A 27428-nucleotide genomic window follows, 5' to 3' on the forward strand; every position below is an offset into this window, starting at 1 on the left:
CTGGTGCATACCAACATCTAACTCTCACAATCATGAGGTCATATCTTTAGAAGCAAGTTATCTGCCTCCATTTAAAAGAAAATGGACATTGCGCATCCCTGGTGTCCCAGTGGTTAAGAATCCACCTGCTGATGCAGGGGACAAGGGTTCAGTCCCTGGTCTGGGGAGATTCTACACGCCTGCAAGACAGCTAAGCCCCCACGACACGCACTGGGGCAGCTCAGCCCCTGGGCCTCCACGCTGAGCCCGGGTGCCCACAGCCTGCGCCCCACGACCAGAGAGGCCAGCACAGAGGGAGCCAGAGCAGGGCAACTAGAGAGGAGCGCCTGCTCGCCGCACCGAGAGAAAGCCTGCACGCAGCAATGAGGGCCCAGGGCCGCGAAAAATAAACAAATGAATAAATCTTAAACAGAAAGAAAGAACAAACACTGGGTATAAATTTCACACAGAAAAAAGCCACCAATCTTAAACGTACTGTACGATACGTTTTGACAATTACATGCCTTCTTTTAGCAAATGCCCACATCAAGATATGGAACATTTCTGTCATCCCAGAAAAGTCCCAGGAATCTGCTTTTAATAAGGCCTCATTTGATTTTGATGAAAGGAAGCTGGAGGGGATAAGTATGCAGTTCCCCTGACCAGAGGGACGTGCAGTTTTAGATTTACAGGGCTTTGCAAGAGAGGCGCGGGTTCCCTCGCCGGGTCCCCCCCAACTCTCCGAGCTCCCTCGCCCGCCATGCACGCACAGAACTTGACCTGATGGCCCTCTTCTGACCACAGGCTGGGGACACAAGGCCGGAAGACACACCAGACCCACCGCCACGGAGGCAAGGCTGCCTCCACGCGCTCCCTCCACATCTCTCCCCATCTCTGCAGAAACACTACCATTCCACAAGCACTGCACACTCAGTGTGCACATCCTCCCCATGGACGGGCAGACTGTGGCCGCACCCTGTGTGGGCTTCTCAGAGCCACGCTCCCCTGCTCCCGCCACACGACCTCAGGGTCCGGGTGCACTGGTCAGCCAAAATGCCTGAGAGTCAGACTTGACCGTGTTCCCCCAAGGCTGGCAACATGACCCAGAGCTGTTTCTCAGGTCTTGGCCTGCCCTTTGCTTTCTCCAGTGGAGCAGGTGGGAGCAGAAGTCTGGCTGGAATAGAACAGAGGAGCAAAGAGGGGAAAAAAACCAAATGCTGAAAACATAATAGAAAATGAGTGGTTTCCAGGGAGCTCAGCCGGGCACTCTGTGACAATCTAGAGGGGCGGGAGGGAGGTTCAAGAGGGAGGGGATATATGCATACTTATGGCTGATTCATGTCACTGTACAGCAGTAACCAACACAACATTGTAAAGCAATTACCCTCCAATTAAAAATAAGTTTAAAAAATGAGCGATTTCATTAGTATAGAGTCCAAGAATAGACCGAAATATGGAACTCCTCTGGTTGTCGAGTGGCTAAGACTCTGCACAGGGGGCCCAGGTTTGACCCCTGGTCAGGGAACTAGATCACATATGCTGCAACTAAGAACTGGCACAACCAAATAAATAAATATTAAAAAAAAAGAAAAGAATAGTCCAAAATATGTATGTGAATGTTGCGTTATTATTCAGTCACTAAGTCACGTCCAACTCTTTGTGACCCCTTGAACTGTAGCACGTCAGGCTTCCCTGTCCTACACTATCTCCCTGAGCTTGCTCAAACTCATGTCCATTGAGTCAGTGATGGTATTCTCTGCTGCCCCTTTCTCCTCTTGCCCTCAATCATTCCCAGCACCAGGGTCTTTTCCAGTGAGTTGGCTCTTCAAATCCAGTGGCCAAAGTATTGGAAGCTTCAGCTTCAGCATCAGTCCTTCCAATGAGCACTCAGGACTGATCTCCTTTAGGACTGACTGGTTGGATCTCCTTGCTGTCTAAGGGACCCTCAAGAGTCTTCTCCAAGACCACAGTTTGAAAGCATCAATTCTTCGGTGCTCAGCCTTCTTTGCGATCCAACTCTCACATCCATACATGACTACGAGAAAAGCTTTGACTATATGGATCTTTGTCAGCAAAGTGATGTCTTCGCTTTTTAATAGACTGTCTAGGTTTGTCACAGCTTTTCCAAGGAGCAAGCATCTTTTAATTTCATGACTGCAGTCACCATCTGCATTGATTCTGGATCTCAAGAATATGAAATCAGACACTGTTTCCACTTTTCCCCCATCTATTTGCCATGATGTGATGGACTGGATGCCATGATCTTTGTTTTTTGAATGTTGAATTTTAATGTGTGGAAAGGTGTTTTTTTTTTCCTTAGTTAGTGCGAAAAGATAGATTATGCCATAAATCTACTGGGAAAACCAGTTGGTCATTTAGAGGATTTGGAACTCAAAATAATGTCTATTTTGTTACTTATAATACCCCCCCATTTCCAGTAGATAAAACATTTAAGCAAAACCAAACAAATAACAGAATCATTAAGGATAAAAACTATGAACAGGATACTATTTTTGTTTTTATATATAAAATCATAAAGTAGAGGCAATCTTTCTAAGAATGATGATAGCTAAAAGGTTTAAATGGAGGGAAAATACATTAAACAGGCTAAAAGACAAATGAGAGCTGGAGGACAAGTAGTAATGTGCATGATGGATAAAGGCTAATATACTTTATACATCAAGAGTGGGATCAGTCACGAGGGCTTCCCAGGTGGTGCAGTGTCAGAGAACCCACCTGCTAGTGCAGGAGACATAGGAGGCACAAGGAGTCAGGTTCGAGCCCTGGGTCAGGAAGACCCCCTGAAGTAGGAAATGGCAACCTGCTTCAGTATTCTTGCCTGGAAAATTCCATGGACAGAGTAGTCTGGCAGGCTACAAGTCTGTGAGGTCGTGAGGAGTTAGAAACGACTGAGCGAGCACACACACACATAAATTAATAGGGAAAAGATTAACCATCCAACACAGATGGACAGAGGACCTGAACAGGCAGCTTACCAAAAAGGTGTGAACAATTCAGAAACGTGTACAATACACATTACAAGACTTTCTCCTGTAATTCATAGAAGTGAAAATTTGAACAGGGAGTATTTGTCTTTTTACCCATTGGCAAAGATTAAAAATACTGGTAATATACATCTATGGTGAGGATGTGTATGATATCAGAGGGAATTTAAATTGGTACAACCTTTTCAGAAAGCAATTTGGCAATATCCATCAAAATACAAAATGGATATAATTTTGATAAAGAAATTTCAAATCTAGAATTCTATATCACAAATTTATTTGCATGTGTGTGCAAAATGATTATGTAAGGATGCTTCTTATAGCACTGATGTACTAGGGAAAAACATCAACAGGGATAGCTACTAGAAAGAACGCTGACAACCTAAAAGAAATGAACAGCTTTCTAGAAACACACATCCCACCAAAACTGAATCAAGAAGAAATAGGTAATTTGAACAGACCAATCACTAAAAGTGAAACAGAATCTATAATTTAAAAACTCCCTACAAACGCAAGTCCAGGACCAGATGGCTTCACAGGAGAATCTACCAAACATACAAAGAAGAACTTACATTGATTCTTCTCAAGCTCTGAAGAGGAGGAAACACTCCCACAGGCATTCTATTAAGCCACTATACCCCTGAAACCAAAACCAAGCAAAGTCACCACCAAGAAAGTTACAGACCAGTGTCTTCGATGAATATAGATGCAAAGATTCTCAACAAAATATTAGCAAACTGAATCCAACAACACATAAAAAACATACCCCACAACTGAGTGGAATTCTTCCCAAGTTCACAAGGATGGTTCAACATATGCACGTCATCAGTGTAGTATACCACACAAACAAAGTCAAAAATCACATGATCATCTCAATAAATACAGAAAAAGCATTCGACAAAATTCAGTATCCATTCATGATAAAAACTCATATCAAAGTGGGCAAAGAGGTAACATATCACAATATAACAAAAGCCACTTAAAGACAAACCCATAGCAAACACAATACTCAACAGTGAAAAAAAGCTGAAAGGCTTCCTGCTAAAATCGGGAACAAGACAAGAATGCAGACCCTCACCATTTGTATTCAACATAGTATAGGAAGTCCTAGCCACAGCAATCAGAGAAGGAAAAAAATAAAAGGAATCCAAATTGGAAGCGAAGCGGTAAAATTGTCACTCTATGCAGATGATACGATACTATATACAGAAAACCCTAAGGACTCCACACAAAAGCTAATAAATGAATTCAGCAAAGTAACAGGATACAAGATTAACATTCAGAAGTTGATTATATTTTTTTTACATTAACAATGGCATCTCAGAAAGGGAAGGTAAAAGAGCATACTTTTTAAGATTGCACCACTCCCTCAACAAAGCCCAGGAATAAACCTGACCAAGGAAAGACGTGTATGCTGAAAACTATAAAACATTAATAAAGGAAATAAGAAAGGGTTCAAGACATGGAAAGAGAGCCCACGTTCTTGAATGAAGAAAACTTTCATGGCTGATGTGGAAGGAAGGACAAAATACATCATTAGCTTAAAAAGGAAAGCAGCAAGCTGCCAAGGAGGCTGACCACACAACTCCTTCACATGGGAAATAGAAATAGTAAATGTGCTTCTCTGAGGTCACCGGACTGTTGATAGTGTTCACACAGGGACTAGGTTGGGAGGGGCACCCAATGTTTCTTGCACATTCCTTTCAGTCATTTAAATTTGTGTATGAACTATGTTCACAGGTAATTACGACAATAGAGAAAAGGAGGGACAAGCTGATGGCTGGGGTTACTACCGTCTGACAATATACAACGTAATAAAATGAAACCTGACTGCCAAGGGAAAATTCAAAATCAATGCAAAAACCTGTAAAATTTCATGAATCCAATGAAAGTGAGAGAAAGCTGTTTTAGTTACAATCCCACAGTCAAATAAGGGTCTGGCAAACGTAGGCTGTTTAACACTGAAACACAGGCAGTCGACAAAGGATGAAGCCCTTCAAAAGAGGAGCGCTTGTTTACCAAGGACCAAGAGAGACCCTCAGCCCTTAAATCCTCTTGCTAAAATGACCCTCTTTATGATCATGCTGTGAACAGTCAGCACAAAGCTTAGAATGTCACACTGTGCTTTCATACATCTTGTCAAAAAAAACACACATGTAAAGCAACACTACTTGAAGCATTATTTGCTCAATTTAAGATTAAGCAGCCAAGCGCAATCCTAATTTTGGTGTCAGATTTTTTTTTTTTTTTTTGGCCTTGCCAAGGAGGCTTGTAGAGTCTTAGTTTGAGGATCGGGATCAGCACAAGCACAGAGTCCTAACCACTGGACTTCCAGGGAATTCCCTTGCTGTCAGATTAAACTAAAATTTTTTTTTTAATTTATTATTATTTTTACTTTACAATATTGTATTGGTTTTGCCATACATCAACATGAAGCCGCCACGGGTGTACACGTGTTCCCAATCCTGAACCCCCCTCCCACCTCCCTCCCCATACCATCCCTCTGGGTCATCCCAGTGCACCAGCCCCAAGCATCCTGTATCCTGCATCGAACCTAGACTGGCGATTCGTTTCTTACATGATAGTATACATGTTTCAATGCCATTCTCCCAAATCATCCCACCCTCTCCCTCTCCCACAGAGTCCAAAAGACTGTTCTATATGTCTGTGTCTCTTTTGCTGTCTCGCATACAGGGTTATCATTACCATCTTTCTAAATTCCATATATATGTGTTAGTATACTGTATTGGTGTTTTTCTTTCTGGCTTACTTCACTCTGTATAATCGGCTCCAGGTTCATCCACCTCATTAGAACGGATTCAAATGTATTCTTTTTAATAGCTGAGTAATACTCCATTGTGTATATGTACCACAGCTTTCTTATCCATTCATCTGCTGATGGACATCTAGGTTGCTTCCATGTCCTGGCTATTATAAACAGTGCTGCGATGAACACTGGGGTACATGTGTCTCTTTCAATTCTGGTTTCCTTGGTGTGTATGCCCAGCAGTGGGATTGCTGGGTCATAAGGCAGTTCTATTTCCCATTTTTAAAGGAATCTCCACACTGTTCTCCATAGTGGCTGTACTAGTTTGCATTCCCACCAACAGTGTAAGAGGGTTTCCTTTCCTCCACAACTTTTCAGTTTCATTTTTAAAGATAATCAATTTCCTTCTCCCCTTGGTCCATTTTCTATGAAATTTTGGTCTTCATTTAAAGTAGATTCCCTTTACAAGACCTTTAATCCTAAGAGTCAAAGACCTTCCCTCTCAGGTTCAAGGAACACCTGAATTTTTTATGGCACACCATCTCCAACCTGCATAAGCTGTTATACTTGCCACTCTGAAGCTTTTTTTTAAAATAAAAATTAGTTATTTATTGTTCATTATCTGGGCAGTGCTGGGTCTTTATTGCTGCATTCGGGCTCTCTCTAGCTGCGGGGAGCGGGGCCCCTCTTTACTGCAGTGCTTCGGCTTCTCATCGCACGGGCTTCTCTTGCTGTGGAGCATGGGTTCTAGGAACACGGGCTTCAAGAGTTGTGACCTATGGGCTTAGCTGCTCTGCCGCGTGCGGAATCTTCCTTGACCAGGAATCGAACCCATGATCCCTGCATTGGCAGGTGGATTCTTAATCACTGGACCAGCAGAGAAGTCCCCCAAAGGATCCTGCCTGGCACGAGGGGAAGCAACTACTAAATCAGGCTGGTCTGCCCTGGTCCCTAACTTGGGGTCATGGATGCTGTATTTATTCAGCCAAATCTAACTGCTCCTTATTTCTCCATGGCAGTCGGTCTCAAAGTGTGGGCCTTAACTTGACTTAAAAATGTGAGATCTTTCTTAGATTTTTGTGGGTAAATGATCTTGTTTCATAGAAGTTCATTATTACACAAGACTAGGGGCTATTTATTAGCAATTAAGTGGGTTATCATGGACTACTAAGGTTCAGAATTTATAAAACAAAACTAGCCATTACTAAAACAACCAATTCCATTTTCCAGAGGGAAATGTGAGCACTGCACAATGCTAAACAATGTGAAGAAGGTTCTGCTGAGCATGTAAGAGTGTGCAGAACTAGTCCCTTTAAATTCTATCTGTTTTAAAGGAGAAAGTGTGACCAATCCACTTAGGTAATTATCAACCACGCTTGATGTAGATTGCATGGTTCACTTTTAAGTGTAGTCACGTTGCATCAGTGGAATTTTTGGCTACTAGCTTTCTTCTGACAGGACCTTAAGACATTCTGTACGCATCGCAGTTCAAATATGTTAAAACAAGTCCCCCCAAATTTGCTTATTTGGTATTGCTGTTTTAACACCTTGCAATATACTATCGCAATAAAGAAACAATGCATTTGAATAACTGTGTTTTAGGGCAAGGCTTCACAACAACAAATCCTGAGTATGAGGTTTCTGCGTCTCAATGATATATTGACAGCTCTTGCTAGCATCAAGTTTGGTATTCTCCAACCTTACTATTATGACTGAGCTTGGTTTCCATCAGAGGGCAAGAGCAGGCGGGAAGAGAGGTCGTTAGAATCTTCTGCCCATTTTAGATGAGCAGCAATTAGAGACAATTGAGAATCACAGTTCGGAGAGGACACGCTTCAGAGAGTTTTGCATGAAAAGACACAGGAAAGAGTCAACAGAACTGGAAACCCGGGAACCTGGGTTCTACCTCCACACACCATCCAGACACAGGATTACAAGAGCAAGCAGGGCTCTCGATCAGCATTTCCTGTGGTCACTTTTACTTCTACCCTTGCCAGGGACTCGGTGAACTGCAGTAGCCTCATGCGGAAGATGTTTTGCCAACTCCTCCTGGCTGATGAAAACCTGAGGGCAAAGGCAGAAATGAGGGGCTCACCTGATGGTCCTCCATACTTTCCATCAGCTCACAATCCTTGCCGCTAACAAAGAGGAAACTGGGAAGAGGTTTGTTTGCGTCTCCTCATCTCACTACCTGAAGCATCTTGTGTGCTGCTCTCACCACCTCCCTTTTCAATTCGGCACGTATCTCGGCATCTGGAAACGCCGACCGAGAGCTGTGCTTGCTCTCAGCAGCTCCTTCATTCATTCACTTAGACGTTTATTACTCGCTGTCGGCAGGCACCCGTGTGCTAGTGTCTCCCAGGGAAAGCCAGGTGAGTCAGGCAACTGCAGTCTTCAGAGAGTTTACAATTTAGTCGAGAAGATGAGACATGCAGTGAGCACAGTGAACAGGGAAGAACATTTTGAATGCTGTACTGTAGGTAGAGGCCAAGTGCCATGCGAGTGTGCAAGAAGGAAAAACCCAGCCCTAGATGGGAAAGGAAGGAGACTGAAGGAGTAGAGCGGGTAGTTACCTGAGTTAGCTCCAAATTCAACTAAGTTTTCCGGGCGTGGAGCCCTGGAGGAAGCAATTGGGAGCCACTGAAGATTTAGGAATCCCGCTGTAATATAACCACGTGCTCTCTGGAGAGCTTCACAGGCCGCGGGCTGCGGGGAGTGCTGGCAGGGGGAGACCTGCCCAGGCGACTGCTGCAGTAATGAGCGTAATGAGGCTCCGGCCGTGGCAGGAGAGCAGCGGGCAGACGTCTGAAAGGAAGACTCCGAAGGCCCGTGAGGACGAGGAAGGGTCTGCCCCAGCCACCAGCCTGCTTTATTCCCCACTCCCTCCTATAGCCTCTGGATCCTTTAGGACAGAGCAGCGAATGGAGTCAGCAGGACAACACAGGTCATCTCCCAGCTGTAGCACTGAGTGAAAAAAGCTGTATTGCGGGGCACGCCACTGTGTGGTTCCATTTAAGCTCTATGCACTGTTCTGGGAAACGAGGAACAAGAGGAACCCGCGGTGGAGACTGAGGGTGAAGCAGGTGGGATAATGCACTCCCTCCAAAATCTACATCCCCACACCTGGAGCCCACGACTATGTGACCTCATATGGCATGGAGGCCTGTGCAGGGGGGTTAAACTCAAGACTTTGTGACGAGATGATCCTGGATTGTCCGGTGTGTGTGTGGGAGCGGGGGCACCGCGTAACCACAAGGTTCCTTACAAGCGAGAGATGGAAGCAGGAGGGTCAGAGGCCAAGAACGAGAAGCGAGAGACGAGCAGAGGAGAGAGCAACGTGACTGGTGGCTGGGGCCAGGAGCCAGGGAACGCGGGCAGCCTCTAAAAGCTCGAAGAGGGGGGAAGCAAATTCTCCCCTAGAGCCTCCAGAAGGAAGGCTGCCCTGCCAATTCATTTCTCACTTTTGACTGCAGAATCAGAAGAGAACATGTATGTGTTGCTTTACCGCACTGAGTTTGTGGCAATTTGTTACCGCAGCAGCAGAAAATAAATGCAGGCCGAAAGCTAAGGGAGCGAGGTATCCAGAAGCCAGGTGAACACAGCCTATCAAGAACAGGGCAGTGATCGCCATGTCAGAGTTCTGTCAGGCCAGGTGAGAACTGACCATCAGGTTTAGCCAGGGGAAGGTCCCGATGACCCTGACGAGGGCACTTTCAGTACCACTGTGGGTTCAGAGAGAACAGGATGCTCACTACTCGTCTGTCTAAACGAATGGAAGGCAACGTATGGACCAATGGTGAGTGTGTGTCTTAGGATAAATAACAAAGAAACTGAAGATGATGGATGCTGCTCAGGCATCAGTTTTGGTTCTCTGCTGGGAATATTTCCAGAAATGATTACTCTCAGGTGTTTCTGGGATTCCTGTCTGTTTCTTTTTATTTCCCCCATAGAGTCCTAACTTCCAGCGACAGTGAAAGTCATTCAGTTGTGTCTGGCTCTTTGTGAGAGCCAGAATCCTGGAGAGGGTAGCCTTTTCCTTCTCCAGGGGATCTTCCCAACCCAGGTCTCAAACCCAGGAATCAAACCCATGTCTCCTGCGTTGCAGGTGGATTCTTTACCAGCTGAGCCAGAAGGGAAGCCCTAATTTCAACCTTCCCTTAATTTAGGTCTCGAAGCCCCTTCTCTGAATTCCGGGGTGACATCAGGGAGCAATCTTGGAGCCTGTGTTTACCCCATGTCACATGGAACCACAATGACTTGGGTCCCTGGCTCTCTCTCAGCTGGCCCTAGCTTCATCCTCCAGGTAAAGCCCACCTGCCACCACAAGGCCCTGGCAAGTAGCAAAGGATGGTAGCCGTGGATGGGCCAGGCAGGTCCATTTAGGGGCCCTCCTGTAAGCTAAGCAGATCTTGACCCCTGTGAGTCAGCAGACTTGTCATGTCCACTCTGCTCTGCAGGTGGGGGTAGTTTGGCAAGTTCCCCAAGCACCGGCTTTTATCTGAACTCTCAGCTCAGACCGGCGCTCCAAGCTGCGCTATGCTCAAGCTGTTCCGGAGCCTGGGGTGGGGTGGAAACCCTGAGTCTTCCTGCACTTAGATCTCCTCCTTAATTACTCAAGCTCTGAACCTCTGAATGGCCGGACCCTCAGAGCCTGGCAGAAGCACACGTGGCAGAATCTGTGGATTTCTCGGCCACTCAGAGATAGGTATGCCTTGTGGGACTAGGACACGACACCCAGAGACATTCAGAAAGCAGGGTTAGCCCAACAGCAGGGGCTGGGAGTCAGGGCTTGCCTTCCTCCAGGGTCTCCTCCAACAGGGCTTTTCTCCAGGGGTAAGCTTAGATGTCTGCCCACAAGAAGCGTTCTTCAGGTCTAGTGGTGTGAGATGGTGGGGGGAGTATGGTCTGCCCTTTCAGAGTTATTTTCCTCATCGTGGCAGGTCTGGAGTGAGGGAAGGATTCTGGTTGGACTGTGATGAAAGCTGTAGCTCTCACACCAGAAAAATGCACAACCATGCGTTTTTACACATAATTTCATCTCTTCTATCAATCTCAGAAAATACTCCACAGATCACCAGGGTTAAGAAGCTCTGCTTTAGGTGTCTTCCAAAGTGTGATACTCACTCCACTGATGGTGCTCAGGATTTTAGGGGGTGGGAGGATGAGTATTTATTTTAACAGCTCTATTTTCAACGTGCATGTAAAATCTGTGATTTCACTGGTAATGATGCCTAGGGCAAGTAAGTGGTAAAATAGATAGTGAGTCTACTTACAGATAAACATTAAATAGTTCAAGTCCTATGCCAATTTGAAAAAAAACTGGGACACTGATTCATGGATGGCCTACGTCTGAGAAACACACTATCCATGGCCTTAGGAGGTCATTTCTTTATTTCTTAAAAAAAAAAAAAAAAAAGGCGGCTGCAGCTCAATCAATGGGCTTCACACCCCCTAACAACATGAGCCACTCTTACCTAAGCTTGGAGTGAGGAGCCCAGAGCGCCCGGCTGAGAAAAGGGCCAACTTCCCTGCTGAGCCATCACTGATTCACCTCCTCCTCAAGTCCAAGGCTATAACAAACCTTGCCTCATCCCATAGTATGTTGGCTTAAACAAGTCTGACTTGTTTCACGTGTGTGTGCTTTCCTGTGAGTGTGAATGAATGTGTGTGTAAGTGTACATACAGAGTGGGTGTGGTAAAGTGGGGAACAGGGGAAACCAATGAAGGTGAGTCTTGTCCCTGCAATTTCATGGCAGAGCTCCATCCAGCAGGCTCCTCTCCAAGGACTACACTTGGGAAGAAGGATTCTGACGATGGGCAACATTCAGAAATGACCCCAAAGAACAGAGCTGGTTCATGATGCTCCCCTTCCCTATCAAGGCCCCTCCTTGTCCTCACGTTACAGGAGCCGGGTTCTAGCCTCAACAGGTGTCAGCGTCCCTGGTCAAGTCCGAGGAGAGGAGAGAGGTGGAGAGGGCAGCACAGGGGCTGCTAGGAGGGCTTAACCAGAGAGACGAACACAAGTGTCTTCTCTGTGTTCAGGCCTTACAAGGAGGGCTTCTCTCTGGCAGGACAGCTTCTCTAGATTTCTCCTCTGGCTACCTCTCCTCCTCAATATAAAGACAACCCTGCACTTGTTTCCAGATTAGAAATCTGCAGACAGAAGCTGACGAGCAACTGGAGTATTGGGTGATTGTGGTCATAGGTCAAGTTTGGGCCATGGGTTTGTAAGTATGATGTTAGTTTTCTCCCCCATATCCTCAGGTGGGAGCCCAGTTATAAGGACACCTGAAACACGGCCACATTGGGACTCTAGGTGAGGCAGGCGTAGGAAGCAAATTGAGACTCAGTATTCTCTGAAGGTCAGGTAACGCAAAGCAAGGGAAAGTCCAAGTCTCTCAGTCGTGTCCAACTCTTTGCGACCCCACAGACCATACAGTCCATGGAATTCTCCAGGCCAGAATACTGGAGTGGGTAGCCTTTCCCTTCTCCAGGGGATCTTTCCAACCCAGCGATTGAACCCAGGTCCACCGCATTGCGAGCGGGTTCTTTACCACCTGAGCCACAAGGGAAGCCCAAGAACACTGGAGTGGGTAGCCTATCTCTTCTCTAGGGGATCTTCCTGACCCAGAACTTGGACCAGGGTCTCCTGCATTGCAGGCAGATTCTTTACCAACTGAGCTATGAGGGAAGCAAAGCAAAACAAAGCCCAATCAAACCACAGTGCTGGGTGGCTAGCAGAGCCGGGAGGTGAAGCCATTTAAGGAGAGATACTCTGGATGGTGCTGGGAGGAGAGGTCACACCCTAGGCTCCTGTTATAGGTTACAGTTACAAAATAGGATGCCCTCCACAACCCATCACATGCCTGGAAGTCTCTATTCTGGCCTCTGCCTCTCATTTCCTGCACTCAGCTTCGGTTACACCTACAGCTAAACCCCTTCGGCATGACCTGACACCAAATGTCAGCTTCCAAGATTAAACTGGGCTCCTGCTGCAGAATAGTGAGTCCTGTCATTTTACCTATAAAGTCTCCCAAATCCAACCTTCCCCTCTTCTTGGTCAAAGCCACCATCATTACCTCTCACTTGGGCTGCAGGGTAGCCTCTTGCCTGGTCTCCGCACACCCACCTTGGCTCCCTCCACTCCTTCTCATCATTGCAGCCAGGATGCTCTTCCAAAGATGCAGCTCTGACCATGCCACATCCCTGCTTGAATCTGTTCCCTGGCTTCCGGTTGTTCTTAGAAGCATGCCCCAAATCCTGACCACAGTTGCCTGGCTGATCTCCGGCCTCCTTCCATTTCCCTCTCCTTGCCCACCAGCTTCTGGTCACATTGGTTTTATTTCTGTTCCTTGACTCTGCCAAGTCCTCACCCTTCAGAGCCTCCAGGTATTCTGTTCCCTCTGTCTGGAGTGTTGTTCTCACCACACTCCACCTGGCTAAAGTCAGGTATCCACTGATTAGCTCCCAGGGTAAACAGCACTTTCTCCAGAAAGTTCTCCCTGATTCATACTCTGACAGCTCCAGGCAACTGAAGAATTACTATAGCGTGTTAGGTCCATGAATGAAACCATATTGTTTTGTCCATTGGTACCTCAGTCCATTGGTATCAGCGCCTAGCTCAGCGCTGCCAATCATTAACACATCAAGTGAGTGAGTGAATCAGTGATGAAAGAACTGGGCAGGATGATTCAGTGAAAAGACACCTGGAACAGTGAGAGTCAAGTCCTTTCATCCAAAGACCTAAAAGCATTTGCTGGGACCGTCTTGAATGAAGAGCTAGAAGCAGGGAACAACTGTTGGTTTATGTTCAAGCATGATGGCCCCACCGTCCTCAGTCCTACAGCTGGGCCTGCAGAAGGCCTGAAGAGTCAGCTTGCCTCTGGCCCAGGCCTACCTGGAGCCCAATAGATAAGATCATCTCCCACACCCAAAGGTCCTTGGAATGGACAGCGTACTGATTTTGGAATCAGACACACTTGACTTTTCTACTATCTAGCTCAGACTCCCTCAGATCACAAACTGACCTCGAACTACTATAGTGTCTCTTTGGGCCTCAGTTTCCACATCCTACAATGGAGATGATAAAATACACCCGGGGATCAGACAGAGGTTTGAATGTCACCGTTAGCCTGGAACGCACAGCTGCATGCAGTTCAGAGTGCTACTTCCCTCTCCGCAGCACAACTGGCTCACCCCATCACGTCACTCTGCTGGACACCCAGGCCAGCACGCAGGGCACGAAACGGAGGGAGATCGAAGGGTGGGAGGACACAGGCCGTCTAAGATACCACCCCAACTTTTCCACTCGGCCAGGGAAGCCCTGGCGCAAGACCAGGGTGGCACAGGGAAACCCTAACTAACTGAGAAGGGTGGCCAGTCTGCGCCTTCTGGATGCAGTAGAGCAAGATGGGGAGGGGAAGACAGGTGAGCCTGGGAGCTATTATTCAAACAGGAATGAAGAGTAGCTGCAAAAAGGGAGAGGCTGATAAGGGAACAGGAAGGAAAGATTGGGTGTGTGAGGGGCTGGGAGGGAAAAAGTGACCCAAGACGTCAGATGGCCAGAGGCTGCAGCAGGAACCAGCAGGAAGCAGGAGATACCTTGGGAGGTGGGAGAAGTAGCAGACAGCAGAGGGTCAGGGGAAGTGCTGGAAAGGAAGGGCAAATTCCTGGCTGGGGAGCCAGCGGTGGCGGGCAGGGCTTGTTACCAGGAGAGAAGGAGGTGGCTGTCACCTTGGGCCCTCCTGGAGCGCAGGTGCACGGGGCTCGCGGGCAGTGGTGTGCCGGTGGTGGGGGGAGGAAGCAGGGGTGTGGGACCACCGCCTGGCTGTACCTGGGGATCTCCTTGCAGGTCGCCCACGTAGTACTGCTCCAGCCAGCGGCGCGCGTTGTCCGAGTGCCGGTGCGGCGGCCCGTCCAGGTCGGCGCTCACGTCCTGACCCGCGCGCGCCCACAGCAGCTGCTCGCCTCCCGGGTGCTGCCGCACGAAGCCGGTGAGGTCGTAGAGGCGGGCCCCGCGGCGGACCCAGCAGGCGCCGGCCGCCAGGCGCCGCTGGACCTCGGCGGCGGAGAAGCAGGCGGCGGGGGGCGGAGCGGGGGCCATGGCGGGAGAGCGGAGCTCGCGGCTGGCTCGGCGACTGCCCGGCGCGCCTCTGGCAGCCCGCGGCCGCCGCCGCCTTGACGGGCCGGCCGCCACCGCACCTGCTCATTTGCATGCCGCGCTCCCATTGGCCGCGCGGCGGGACTCCGCGGGGGCCCCTTCGCCATTGGCCGGCGGGACGCCTGGCAGAGCAGGGCGGGCCGGCGAGGGCGCGCTCGGCCAGGTGGCCCGAGGCAGGCCGGGGTCCGCGCTGCACCGGGTGTCCTAGGCACCCGGGACGGGTGTGCCCGGGAGCACAGAGGCAGACGGATGGGGGCGAGGCGAGTCCTCCTGTCCTCGTCGGCGGTCCGGACAGACGTGCTCCTTGGCCTGATCGCCACCACCGCTGCCTTATCTCCGCCGATCTCCCACATCGCCACCTGGGAGAAACCTTCAGGTTTCCATCCTCAGGCTCCGGGAGTGGGTGACGAGGAGGAGAGGCAGTGTGACGACTCGAGTAACGCAACCGAGACGCTGGCCTCTGGCGCCCCCAAACCCTGTAATCACAACACATAATATTTAATAATAAATAGATAAATATTTTAATATTTAACAATGGGTTTCCCTTGGGGCTCAGAAGCTGAAGAATCTGCCTACCAATGCAGGAGACGCAGGAAACGTTGGTTCCATCCCTGGGTCAGGAAGATCCCCTGGAGGAGGAAATGACAACCCATCCCAGTATTTCTGCCTGAAAATTTCCATGGACAGAGAAGCCTGGTGGGCTACAGTCCATGGGGTCGCAAAGAGTTGGACATGACTGAGTGACTAAGCCCCCACAATATTTTAAGGTAATATTTTGTTAATTATGTAAATGTGCTTAGTGCCACTGAACTGTAAATTTTAAGATGGTTTAAAAGCTCACTTTTATGTCTATTTTACCAGAATAAAGATATATATAATAATTTTTTTTTAATAAGAATACTGGCAAACCAATCAGTGGGCTGGCCACCTGCTTTTGTAAAGTTTTAGTAGAATTAGGACTAGTAAGAAGAGTGAAGCAGGGTAGTGAACATGAAGGGCTGGATCTTGTCTTTAATGCTTTAAGTTTTAGTATTTTGTTCATCCTGGATTTTCTTGCACTAGTTTTGAATTTTTTAAATACTGCATTATTATTACTATTGCCATGCCGAATTTGGGATCCTAGTTCCCAGAGCCGGGATTGAATCCTTGCCCTCTGCAGTGTGATACTCAGTGTAACACAGAGTCTTAACCACTGGACCACCAGGGAGGTCCCTAAAGTATTATCTTCATTACTGAGATTTTTTGGTGTACCCTTAAATTTGCTTTCCTGGTGGCTCAGAGGTTAAAGCGTCTGCCTCTATTACGGGAGACCTGGGTTCGATCCCTGGGTCGAGAAGATCCCCTGGAGAAGGAAATGGCAACCCACTCCAGTATTCTTGCCTGGAGAATCCCATGGACAGAGGAGCCTGGTGGGCTACAGTCCATGGGGTCGCAAAGAGTCAGACACGATTGAGCAACTTAACTTAAATTTTGCACACAGAGTGCCTGCCTGAGTTGCCTCAGTCTAGTCTCATCTTCTGGAGAGGGCTCTGAAGGAAGAACAGAGAATCACATTGCCGTTACAAAAAAAGAAATAGGGACCTAAAGAAGTGAAGCCCAGTGACCATGCTGGATGGAGGGAAGACCAAGGGTGCTCATCCGGGTTTGTTTATAACAGGGAAGAACTGCACACAACTTTGCCCACTTCAGCTTGTGGTTTGTAATAAAAGGATCCTGGTACTGGGGCTGCATCTATTTAACTGGCTTTGTTCTCTCCCAGAAAAAGGTATTTTCACGGTCACCCCTGTTTATTCTGTTGTGGGGGTGGGCCTCTAAGCTGGGCCAGTGCTGTAGGAAAAGCCTAGTTCAGATGCCCTTGAGGCTACCCCAGCTACAGACATGTCCAAGGTCAGGTGGCGCTAGTTGTAAAGAATCCACCTGCCAATGAGGAGACACAGGAGATATGGGTTCGATCCCTGGGTCAGGAAGATTCCCTGGAGGAGGAAAAACCAGCTTGAACATCAGGGAGTTCTCGGTTCACGTATTGCTGAAGCCTGGCTTGGAGAATTTTGAGCATGACTTTACTAGCGTGTGAGATGAGTGCAATTGTGCAGTAGTTTGAGCACTCTTTGGCATTGCCTTTCTTTGGGATTGGAATGAAAACTGACCTTTTCCAGTCCTGTGGCCACTGCTGAGTTTTCCAAATTTGCTGGCATATTGAGTGCAGCACTTTCACAGCATCATCTTTCAGGATTTGAAATAGCTCAACTGGAATTCCATCACCGCCACTAGCTTTGTTCGTAGTGATGCTTTCCAAGGCCCACTTGACTTCACATTCCAGGATGTCTGGCTCTAGGTGAGTGATCACACCATTGTGATTATCTGGGTTGTGAAGATCTTTTTTGTACAGTTCTTCTGTGTATTCTTGCCACCTCTTCTTAATATCTTCTGCTTCTGTTAGGTCCATACCATTTCTGTCCTTTATCGAGCCCATCTTTGCATGAAATGTTCCCTTGGTTTCTCCAATTTTCTTGAAGAGATCTCTAGTCTTTCCCATTCTGTTGTTTTCCTCTGTTTCTTTGCATTGATCGCTGAGGAAGGCTTTCTTATCTCTCCTTGCTATTCTTTGGAACTCTGCATTCAGATGCTTATATCTTTCCTTTTCTCCTTTGCTTTTTGCTTCTCTTCTTTTCACAGCTATTTGTAAGGCCTCCCCAGACAGCCATTTTGCTTTTTTGCATTTCTTTTCCATGGGGATGGTCTTGATCCCTGTCTCCTGTACAATGTCACGAACCTCATTACATAGTTCATCAGGCACTCTATCTATCAGATCTAGGCCCTTAAATCTATTTCTCACTTCCACTGTATAATCATAAGGGATTTGATTTAGGTCATACCTGAATGGTCTAGTGGTTTTCCCTACTTTCTTCAATTTAAGTCTGAATTTGATGATAAGGAGTTCATGATCTGAGCCACAGTCAGCTCCTGGTCTTGTTTTTGCTGACTGTATAGAGCTTCTCCATCTTTGGCTGCAAAGAATATAATCAATCTGATTTTGGTGTTGACCATCTGGTGATGTCCATGTGTAGAGTCTTCTCTTGTGTTGTTGGAAGAGGGTATTTGCTATGACCAGTGCATTTTCTTGGCAAAACTCTATTAGTCTTTGCCCTGCTTCATTCCATATTCCAAGGCCAAATTTGCCTGTTACTCCAGGTGTTTCTTGACTTCCCACTTTTGCATTCCAGTCCCCTATAATGAAAAGGACATCTTTTTTGGGTGTTAGTTCTAAAAGGTCTTGTAGGTCTTCATAGAACCGTTCAACTTCAGCTTCTTCAGTGTTACTGGTGGGGCATAGACTTGGATCACCATGATATCGAATGGTTTACCTTGGAAATGAACAGAGATCATTCTGTCGTTTTTGAGATTGCATCCAAGTACTGCATTTCAGACACTTTTGTTGACCATGATGGCTACTCCATTTCTTCTGAGGGATTCCTGCCTGCAGTAGTAGATATAATGGTCATCTGAGTTAAATTCACCCATTCCAGTCCATCTTAGTTCGCTGATTCCTGGAATGTCAGTGTTCACTCTTGCCATCTCTTGTTTCACCACTTCCAATTTGCCTTGATTCATGGACCTGACATTCCAGGTTCCTATGCAATATTGCTCTTTACAGCATCGGACCTCGCTTCTATCACCAGTCACATCCACAGCTGGGTATTGTTTTTGCTTTGGCTCCATCCCTTCATTCTTTCTGGAGTTATTTCTCCACTGATCTCCAGTATCATATTGGCCTGGGGAGTTCCTCTTTCAGTATCCTATCATTTTGCCTTTTCATACTGTTCATGAGGTTTTCAAGGCAAGAATACTGAAGTGGTTTGCCATTCCCTTCTCCAGTGGACCACATTCTGTCAGACCTCTCCACCATGACCCGCCCATCTTGGGTTGCCCTGCGGGCATGGCTTGGTTTCACTGAGTTTGACAAGGCTGTGGTCCTAGTTTGATTAGATTGACTAGTTTTCTGTGAGTACGGTTTCAGTGTGTCTGCCCTCTGATGCCCTCTTGCAACACCTACCATCATACTTGGGTTTCTCTTACCTTGGGCGTGGGGTATCTCTCCACGGCTGCTCCAGCAAAGCGCAGGCATTGCTCCTTACCTTGGATGAGGGGTATCTCCTCACCGCACCCCTTCCTGACCTTCAACGTGGGATAGCTCCTCTAGGCCCTCCTGCGCCCGCCCACGCAGCCAATGCTCCTCGGGCGTGGGGCTGCCCCTGGCCTCGGGCGCTGGGTGGCTCCTCTTGGCTGCCCCTGGCCTTGGGCTAGGGGTAACAAGTAACAGGGTTTGTTTATATAGCCTTCTCAGCCCTGAATTTGTTATTTCTGATAAGGATGTCTCTCTACCTTCTGGTATAGGAAGGGCACCTTTCACATGGGAGATTTCCTCCACTTAAGGTGATGAAGGAGGGTCAGAGCGTTTTTCTTGTATCCCTGTTTTTTAAGTAAATTTAATTCAAAATAGTCAATATGCCAAATGAAAGTGAAAGTCGCTCAGTCATGTCTGACTCTTTGCGACCCCATGGACTATATAGTCAATGCAATTCTCCAGGGCAGAATACTGGAATGGGTAGCCTATCCCTTCTCCAGGGGATCTTCCCAACCCAGGAATCAAACCAGGGTCTCCTGCATTACAGGGGGATTCTTTACCAACTGATCTATCAGGGAGGCCCCAATATGCCAAAGTGGCCAATTTGTGGTGACCTGTCCTGAACTCCATCAGAGGCGTGCATAATAATATTAACTGCAATACTGCTTATAGATTAAAAAAAAAACAACAATAATCATCCTTAGGGTGGACTGATTAAATAAATGACGGTGTAGTCAGTGGAATACTAATCAATGGAAAGAAAGAGGTATATCTATGTGTACTGATAGGGAACACTCTCTATGTTATTTTTAGTGGAAAACAAGAATATACAGTATGTTAACCCAGTATGGCAACCCACTCTCAGTATTTGTTGCCTGGAAAATCCCATGGACAGAGGAATCTGGTGGGTCACAGTCCATGGCGTCGCAGAGAGTCAGACACAATTGAGCACAGACACGATACTACAGGGCTAGCATATTTAAGACCTCCATCCAGATGGATCACAAGCCTTCCCTCCTTCCAAAGTAACCATTATCGTGACTTTCCAAGTAATTATTTTCTTGCTAGTAAATAATACTAAAATGATTATTTTACTATTTTAAATTTAAAAAATGTTTTAAAGGTTTGTAAAAGAGTATATGGAAGTTTCAAAGCAAAAGTAGTATAATTCAATGAATTTGCCTCCCAACTCAAAAGCTGCGTGTGTGAATGCTAAGCTGCTTCAGTTGCGTTCACTCTTTGTGACATTACGGACTGTAATCTGTCCACGACACTCTCCAGGCAAGAACACTGGAATGGGTTGCCACGCCCTCCTCCAGGGGATCTTCTGGACCCTGGGACTGAACTCTAGTCTCCCGCAGCTCCTGCACCGCAGACGGATTCTTTATCACTAAGCCACTGGGGAAGCCCCAACCCAGATACCAAAATCTGCAGATGCTCAAGTCTTATATAAAATGGCATAGTATTTGCGTATAACCTACAAACAGACTCTTATATACTTTAAATCAGATTACTTATAATACCTAGTACAAAGGAAATGCTATGTAAATAGTTGCTGATGCATGGCAAACTCGTTTTGCTTTTTGGAACTTTCTGCATTTTTTCCCCCCAATATTTCTGATTTGCAGTTGGTTGAATCCACAGATTCAATCCACAGATATGGAGAGCCAACTATACAGTTTTATGAGTTATGGGCATCTTTTATACTATTGTAAAGATCAGGGATTTTTTGTTTGTTTGTTTCTCATTTTGCCAACACCACACTGTCTTTATTATTACAGCTTTATAAGAGATCTTGGTATCTGGTAGTCTACTGTTCACAGCCTGTTCTCCTTTAGCAGGTATCTGGGTTTCTATTTGGGTTTTCCTTTTTTTCATATAAACTTTAGAATCAATGTGTCAGTGTCCACGAGAAAGCCTATTCCGATTATGAAAGGAACTACACTGACTCTATAGACTAATTTGGAAAGGATTAATATGTTTGCAAGGTAGCATTACTGGTAAGGAATCCACCTACCAATGCAGGAGACATAAGAGATGTGGGTTTTATCCCTTGGTTGAGAAGATGCCCTGGAGAAGGAAATGGCAACCCACTCCAGTATTCTTAGCATGGAAAAATCCCATGGACAGAGGAGCCCGCTGAGCTACAGTCCACAGGGTCTCCAGGAGTCGGACACAACTGAGCGCAGACACACACACACACACACACACACACACACACACACACACACACACGGTTTACAGTACCAAGTCCTCCTATTTATGAACTTGAGCCATATCTCTACTTATTCCGGTCATATCTGATATTGTTCCATTAAGTTTAAATTTGTATGCATACAGGACTTACACATATATGGTAAATTGACTTACAAGTATACCTTACAGGGTTTTGTTTTTGCTATTGTAAATGGCTTCTTTTTTTAAAAAAGTTTTTTCTTGTTGAAGTATGACATCCATAGAGAAAAGTACACAACATCTTAAGTGTACAGTTTAATGAATTTTCACAGAATGAACACGCTCTTGCCAGAAGACAGAAGGCTAGCCGCGCTGCAGAATCCTCCCTGATGCCCTTTCCACAGTTACTTCTTTCTCTCTTCCCCAGAGAAGATCACCATATTGGCTTCAAAAACCATACACTAGTTTTGTCTGCTTTTGAACTTTATATTAATGGAATCATATAGGTTGTGCTCTTCTGTAGCTACTTCACTCAAATTATGTTCATGAAATTCACCCATGTTTTGAGGTGTAGTAATCATTTGTACATTCTTGTGGCTGTGCAGTATTTCACTATATGAAAAAGCCACTTATTTATTCATTCTATCATTGATAACTATTTGAGTTGCTTTCAGGTTGGTGATATTTAGAGTTGCTAATGAACATTCTTGTACATGTCTTTTTTTTTTTTAGTATAACTGACTTATAACAATGTTAGTTTCCAGTGTACAATATAGTGATTCAATATTTCTATACATTACAAAATGATCACAAGTCTACCTACCATCTGTGACCAAAGTCATTCCAATATTATTGACGATATTCCTCATGCTGTATACTTCATCCCTGGGACTCATTTATTTTGTACCTGGAAATTTCTACCTCTGAATCTCTCTCACCTAGTTCACTCATGCCCCTTCCCTCCCCTGCATCTGTTGGCCATCTGCATGTCTTCTTTGGAAAAAGGCTCATTTTAAAATCATATTGTTTATTTATTTGATGTTGGGTTGTATAGGTTCTTTGTATATTTTGGCTATCTAAACCCTTATCAGATATATTGTTGGTAGACACCTTTTCCCATCAGTAGGCAGCCTTTTCATTTTGGTGACAGTTTTCTTTACTGTGCAAAGGCTTTTTTGTTTGCTGTAGTCCAGTTTGTTTATTTTTGCTTTTGTTTCCCGTGCCCAATGAGATAGATCCAAAAAAGAAAACATACTGCTTAGACCCATGTCAAATAGTGTATTGCCAATGTTTTCTTCTAGGAATTTTATGGTTTGAGGTCTTAAAAGTTTTTCCTTAAATCCGTAGCCCTCTCTAGATTGCCTTATTTCTGTCCGTGATACCACCACTTACCTAGCCCTGACATGCAAAACCTTAGAATCATATGGAATCAAGACCTATACCACAGTCTTCTCCTTTAAAATACATCCACTATAACTCATATTTTCCTTTCATCGTAAAAAGGACAGAATCACAAGTGTCCCCAAAGAAGGTACATGGTTCAATTTTATCGTTTGATGAGGAAGATGAGACCTGAGACCATAGAACTAGTAAGGAATAGAGCTGGGGGCCAAATTTAACTTCAAATTTAATGCTGAGTTTTCTGTTGCCACTAGATGTGAGCAACTCACGGGCAGGGGCCATCTTGCCTCCATCACTGTTGCTTTGCTTCTCAGAGTTTCAGACACATAGTAAGTGCTTAAATGTGTTGAAACTGAACTCCACACTCTAATTCAGATGTTCCCCTGATGTTTAGACTGGTGCTGTAACCTAAAAGTCTCTTTTCCTTCAAGCTCTGCTTCTTCTGATTCAACACCACTGAAGAAGTGCAAATTAACTGAGTACGCATCATCACCCTTCTCAGAAACTGTGGAGGTTCCCTCTTGCAAAATATGGGGTCCAAATTCAAGCTGGGATAAAGCCCTAATCACTTCCTCAGACTTGCCTCGCCCTCCTTCAAACGGAAAGATCCTCTGTCTCTCCGCCTGGTAGGCCTGACCGCCTGTGTCAAGGACCACCTCACCGAAGAACCTTCTCTGACTCCTTTACTGTCTGCCCCGCTCGCTCTGCCCTCGCCAGTGGTGCCCTATACCGTCCCCTTGCTCCCTAACGAGACTGAAAGTACTCAAGGGCAGGGACTGATTCCAAGTCAGTTGGCATCTCCAATCCTTAACACACACTAGAAGGTCAGCAAATATCGACTTAGATTGGGTTGGCCAAAACGTTCGTTCCATTTTTTCCATAAGGCATTACAGAAAACCTGAACAGATATTTTGGCCATCCTAATAATTATGCCAGTATAAACACAAACGTGTCTCAAGTAAACATACACACATTTCAAGTACTCCTTTTTTTGGCCACAAGGCTTATGGGATCTTTGTTGTCCAACCAGGGACTGATTCCAAGTCCGCGGCAGTGAAAGTCCTAACCGCTCGGCTGCCAGGGAGCTCCCTCAAGTACTCTTTTTTTTTCAGTTCAAACCCATTTCCCTTTTATTAAAGTCCAAGGTACATTACATGGTTTGGTATTCAACAAAGGAAAACTAGCTCAAATAAGGTAATTTGCTATCATCAGTATTTCTGAGTGACTGTTTATAATCAAGTAACATTGTCAATAAATCCATGGGAAGCCCAACCATGAGGTCTACACTTTGTGGAGGCCCAGCTCCTCTGGACTGGAGATCCCCAATTCATTTAAAGTTGGTCTAAGTTCCTGGAGGACACAGGGATAGATTTCCTTATGAGGTCCTGCTTTGTTCTTAACGATCTCTATGATGTGAACTGTACTAGCAAAATCATTTAAGCATAGGTATGCTCAATGGCCCCCCACTCCAGTACTCTTGCCTGGAGAATCCCATGGACGGAGGAGCCTGGTAGGCTGCAGTCCATGGGGTCGCGAAGAGTCGGAAAGGACTGAGTGACTTCAATTTCGCTTTTCACTTTCACGCACTGGAGAAGGAAATGGCAACCCACTCCAGTATTCTTGCCTGGAGAATCCCAGGGACGGGGGAGCCTGGTGGGCTGCCGTCTATGGGGTCGCACAGAGTTGGACACGACTGAAGTGACTTAGCAGCAGCATGCTCACAAACCAGCAACAGTGATTTTGGGTTCTGGAACCAGATCATAGCCAGCAAGTATATTCTTCCCTTTACGCAATTCTTGAACATCAATACCTGACGTACTGAAGCATGTCACCCAGCAAGTATTGCATTCCTCACCTGTCTCCTGTGACCTGTGGGCGCAGCAGCGACGGTGGCGGCAGGGCAGGGTGCAGGAGCCCTCGAGGGCTGGTCCCGGAGATTGCAGCTGCGGCTACCGGGCGGCAGCCAACAACTCCTTCTATCACGATGGTGTCGCGGCTACCCACAGGCTAAGGCTGAGCTCAAGTACTCTTTTGAAAACTGAACACTATGCCTGTATTAGGAAATATAATCTTTTTCTTCCACATGTTATTGACTATGTGCCTCCTTCATTCTGGGACAAACCCCAGGCTTGTAATTTATTTTTGGTGGCCTTTTTGTTTGTTGGTTGGCTTGCTGGCTGATCGGTTGGCTGAAAGTCAGCATTGTATATGATGAAGCACCGGGTGTGGGAGGTTTGTTTTTCCGATTTGAGTTGTAATTGACAAACATCTGTGTGTGAGTTGAAGGTGTCTAAGGATCTTCTGTGTGGAATCTTAAAAAACTAAAATCATAGAAAATAGATAATATTTGTGGTTATCAGTGGTGAAGCATTAGTTTTTTAGTCTGAAGCCCTAAGGGCTTCCCTAATAGCTCAGCTGGTAAAGAATCTGCCTGCGATGCGGGAGACCTAGGTTCGATCCCTGGGTTGGGAAGATCCGCTGGAGAAGGGAAAGGCTACCCACTCTAGTATTCTGACCTGGAGAATTACCCTGAATCTATACAGTCCCTGGTGTTATAAAGAGTCAGACACAACTGAGCAACTCACTTTCAACATTGACCCTGGTGACTGTAGCCAGCTTCTTACACTCGTGAACACTGGTGTCTTTTTTAAAAAATAAGTTAAGATCCACATAAGATTCATTGTTTTAACCATTTTATCATGTATAATTCATTGGTATTTAGTATACTCACAGTGTTGTGCAACCATCACCTCTACCAAAACATTTTCATCACCCCAAAAGGAAACCTCACAGCTTTTAGCAGTCACTACCTGCTCTCCTTCCCCATTCCCTTCTGCTCCCTACCCAAACATCTCTCTCTGTCTCCACGGACTGGCCTATTCCGGGCATTTAATATAAATGGAATCACTCAACTCATGGCCTTTTGTATCTGTTTTGTTTTAATTAGCATATTTTTTGTATCTATTCCTTCATTCCTTTTTAAGACTGAACATACTCCATTGTATGGATAGACCGCATTTTTTTTTCACGTTTAGTGTATCTGTTCATCCGCTGATAGATATTTGGGTTGTTTCTTCTGGGCTGTTCACCTTTTGACTCTACGAAGAGTGCTGCTATAAATATTTGGCTTCTATTTAAAAATAGGGATTAAAAAAAAAAAAAAAAAACAACCGCTGGCCCGGCTGTTGCAAGGGCTGTTGTGAAACCAAATGAGAGCACATAAAAGAGCACCTCCTCAGGTGTTCTGCCCGGCCCCGCGCCCGTGTGTTGCAGGAATTGCTGGTGGCGGAGCCTAGGGTTATAGTTATGCTGTGGGCAGGAGCATCTGTTCTGCCCTCAGGGAGAGAGACAGGGGTCCTGAGCCTCCGCCCTTCCTCTGTGCCACCTTGTCATCCATCCAGTGCCCAGCACTGGGTCTGGCAGAGACCAGCTGCTCACAATTGAACCTAGACATCCCTTCTCAGCCGTTTCAGATAAAGCAGTCCTGGGCAGAGGGGCTAATTGTGTACGAGGACAATAACTTGCTTCAGGGTTCTGAGTCATAATTTGGTCTTGCCACCACTGGGACTGAGTTATTCATTGGTGAGTGGAGTAACATCTGAACAGATCTTCTGGGCGGGGGCATCTCAACAGGTAGGCTAGGCAGTGAGAGACTGGGGTTGTTGAGAAACTCCTCAGTGTTCCATGCTACTGCAGAGCACAGTGACCTTCATTTCCTCCATCCTGGCCAAGTGCTTTTTCTCTCCTGAGCTGGGGACACCAAGACAAGCCAAGAAAATCATCCCCTGAACACGCGAAGCTAGAAGGTATCTGTAAAGGACATCATTTTAAAAACTGTCTTCACTGCTATGGTGCTAAGTGCAGAGTGCATGGGGGAATATGCACACTAAGTGAGGGTTAGGGAATCCTCTGGCATCCAGTGGTTAGGGCTCCATGCTCTCACTGCTGAGGGCTGGGGCTTGATCCCTCAGGGCAGGGAGCTAAGATCCCACAAGCCACACGACATCCACACCGTTGATAGGATACACTCAGTGTGAGGTCAGAGGCTTCCTCCCCGTCCTCTAGAGGGTAATACGAGCCACACGGCTCACCTCTCTGCTCAGGCTCCCCCCCAGACTGAAGATGGAAAGGGGGCACAGGGGGCCAGAGCCACGGAGCCTCAGGTCCTTGTTGAGAGCGGGGGGCTCTCCCCGGCCACTTCCGCATACCAGTTTCGGCTGCAGTGAACCTGTGCCGTGTGTCCGTCAGCATCTTAATGACGGCAGCTCTCCTCCTTGGCTGCTGGCCAGTGTCCTTGTGCGCTCCGCCACGCCTCCTGACACTCTTCTGATTCTTGGCCAGCCTCTTTGACGACACCTTCCTTTTTCCTATTACTGGCATATTTTCTTTTTCTGACGATCTCCAAGGTGGAGCTATTTCACAAGCTGTCCCCCACATCTCCATGACCCCCTGTACTCTTTCTGGGTGACTGTCCACTTCCTTGCTCTCAACTGCTGCTGCTACTGCTGCTAAGTCGCTTCAGTCATGTCCAACTCTGTGTGACTCCATAGACGGCAGCCCGCCAGGCTCCCCCAACCCTGGGATTCTCCAGGCAAGAACACTGGAGTGGGTGGCCATTTCCTTCTCCAATGCATGAAAGTAAAAGGTGAAAGTGAAGTCGCTCAGTCGTGTCCGACTCTGCAACCCCATGGACTACAGCCTACCAGGCTCCTCCATCCATGGGATTTTCCAGGCAAGAGTACTGGAGTGGGGTGCCATCGCAACAACCACTTCTAACTGATGAATTTTAAATCCACAGCCCCCCTGCTGATCCTC

The 27428-nt window shown here is 46.5% G+C and overlaps 1 protein-coding gene across 1 annotated transcript in view; it reads right to left on the minus strand.

The window, feature by feature from the left end:
- Nucleotides 1-14894, minus strand: part of FA2H (fatty acid 2-hydroxylase) — a 54902-nt gene extending 40008 nt beyond the window's left edge. Inside the window, exon 1 of the mRNA XM_018061705.1 lies at nt 14585-14894. Coding sequence (XP_017917194.1) covers nt 14585-14854 — 270 coding nt within the window. The 5' untranslated portion in view covers nt 14855-14894. The remainder of the gene's footprint in view (nt 1-14584) is intronic.

The sequence above is a fragment of the Capra hircus genome, chromosome 18, assembly GCF_001704415.2.
Source record: "Capra hircus breed San Clemente chromosome 18, ASM170441v1, whole genome shotgun sequence".
Taxonomy (NCBI): Eukaryota; Metazoa; Chordata; class Mammalia; order Artiodactyla; family Bovidae; genus Capra; species Capra hircus.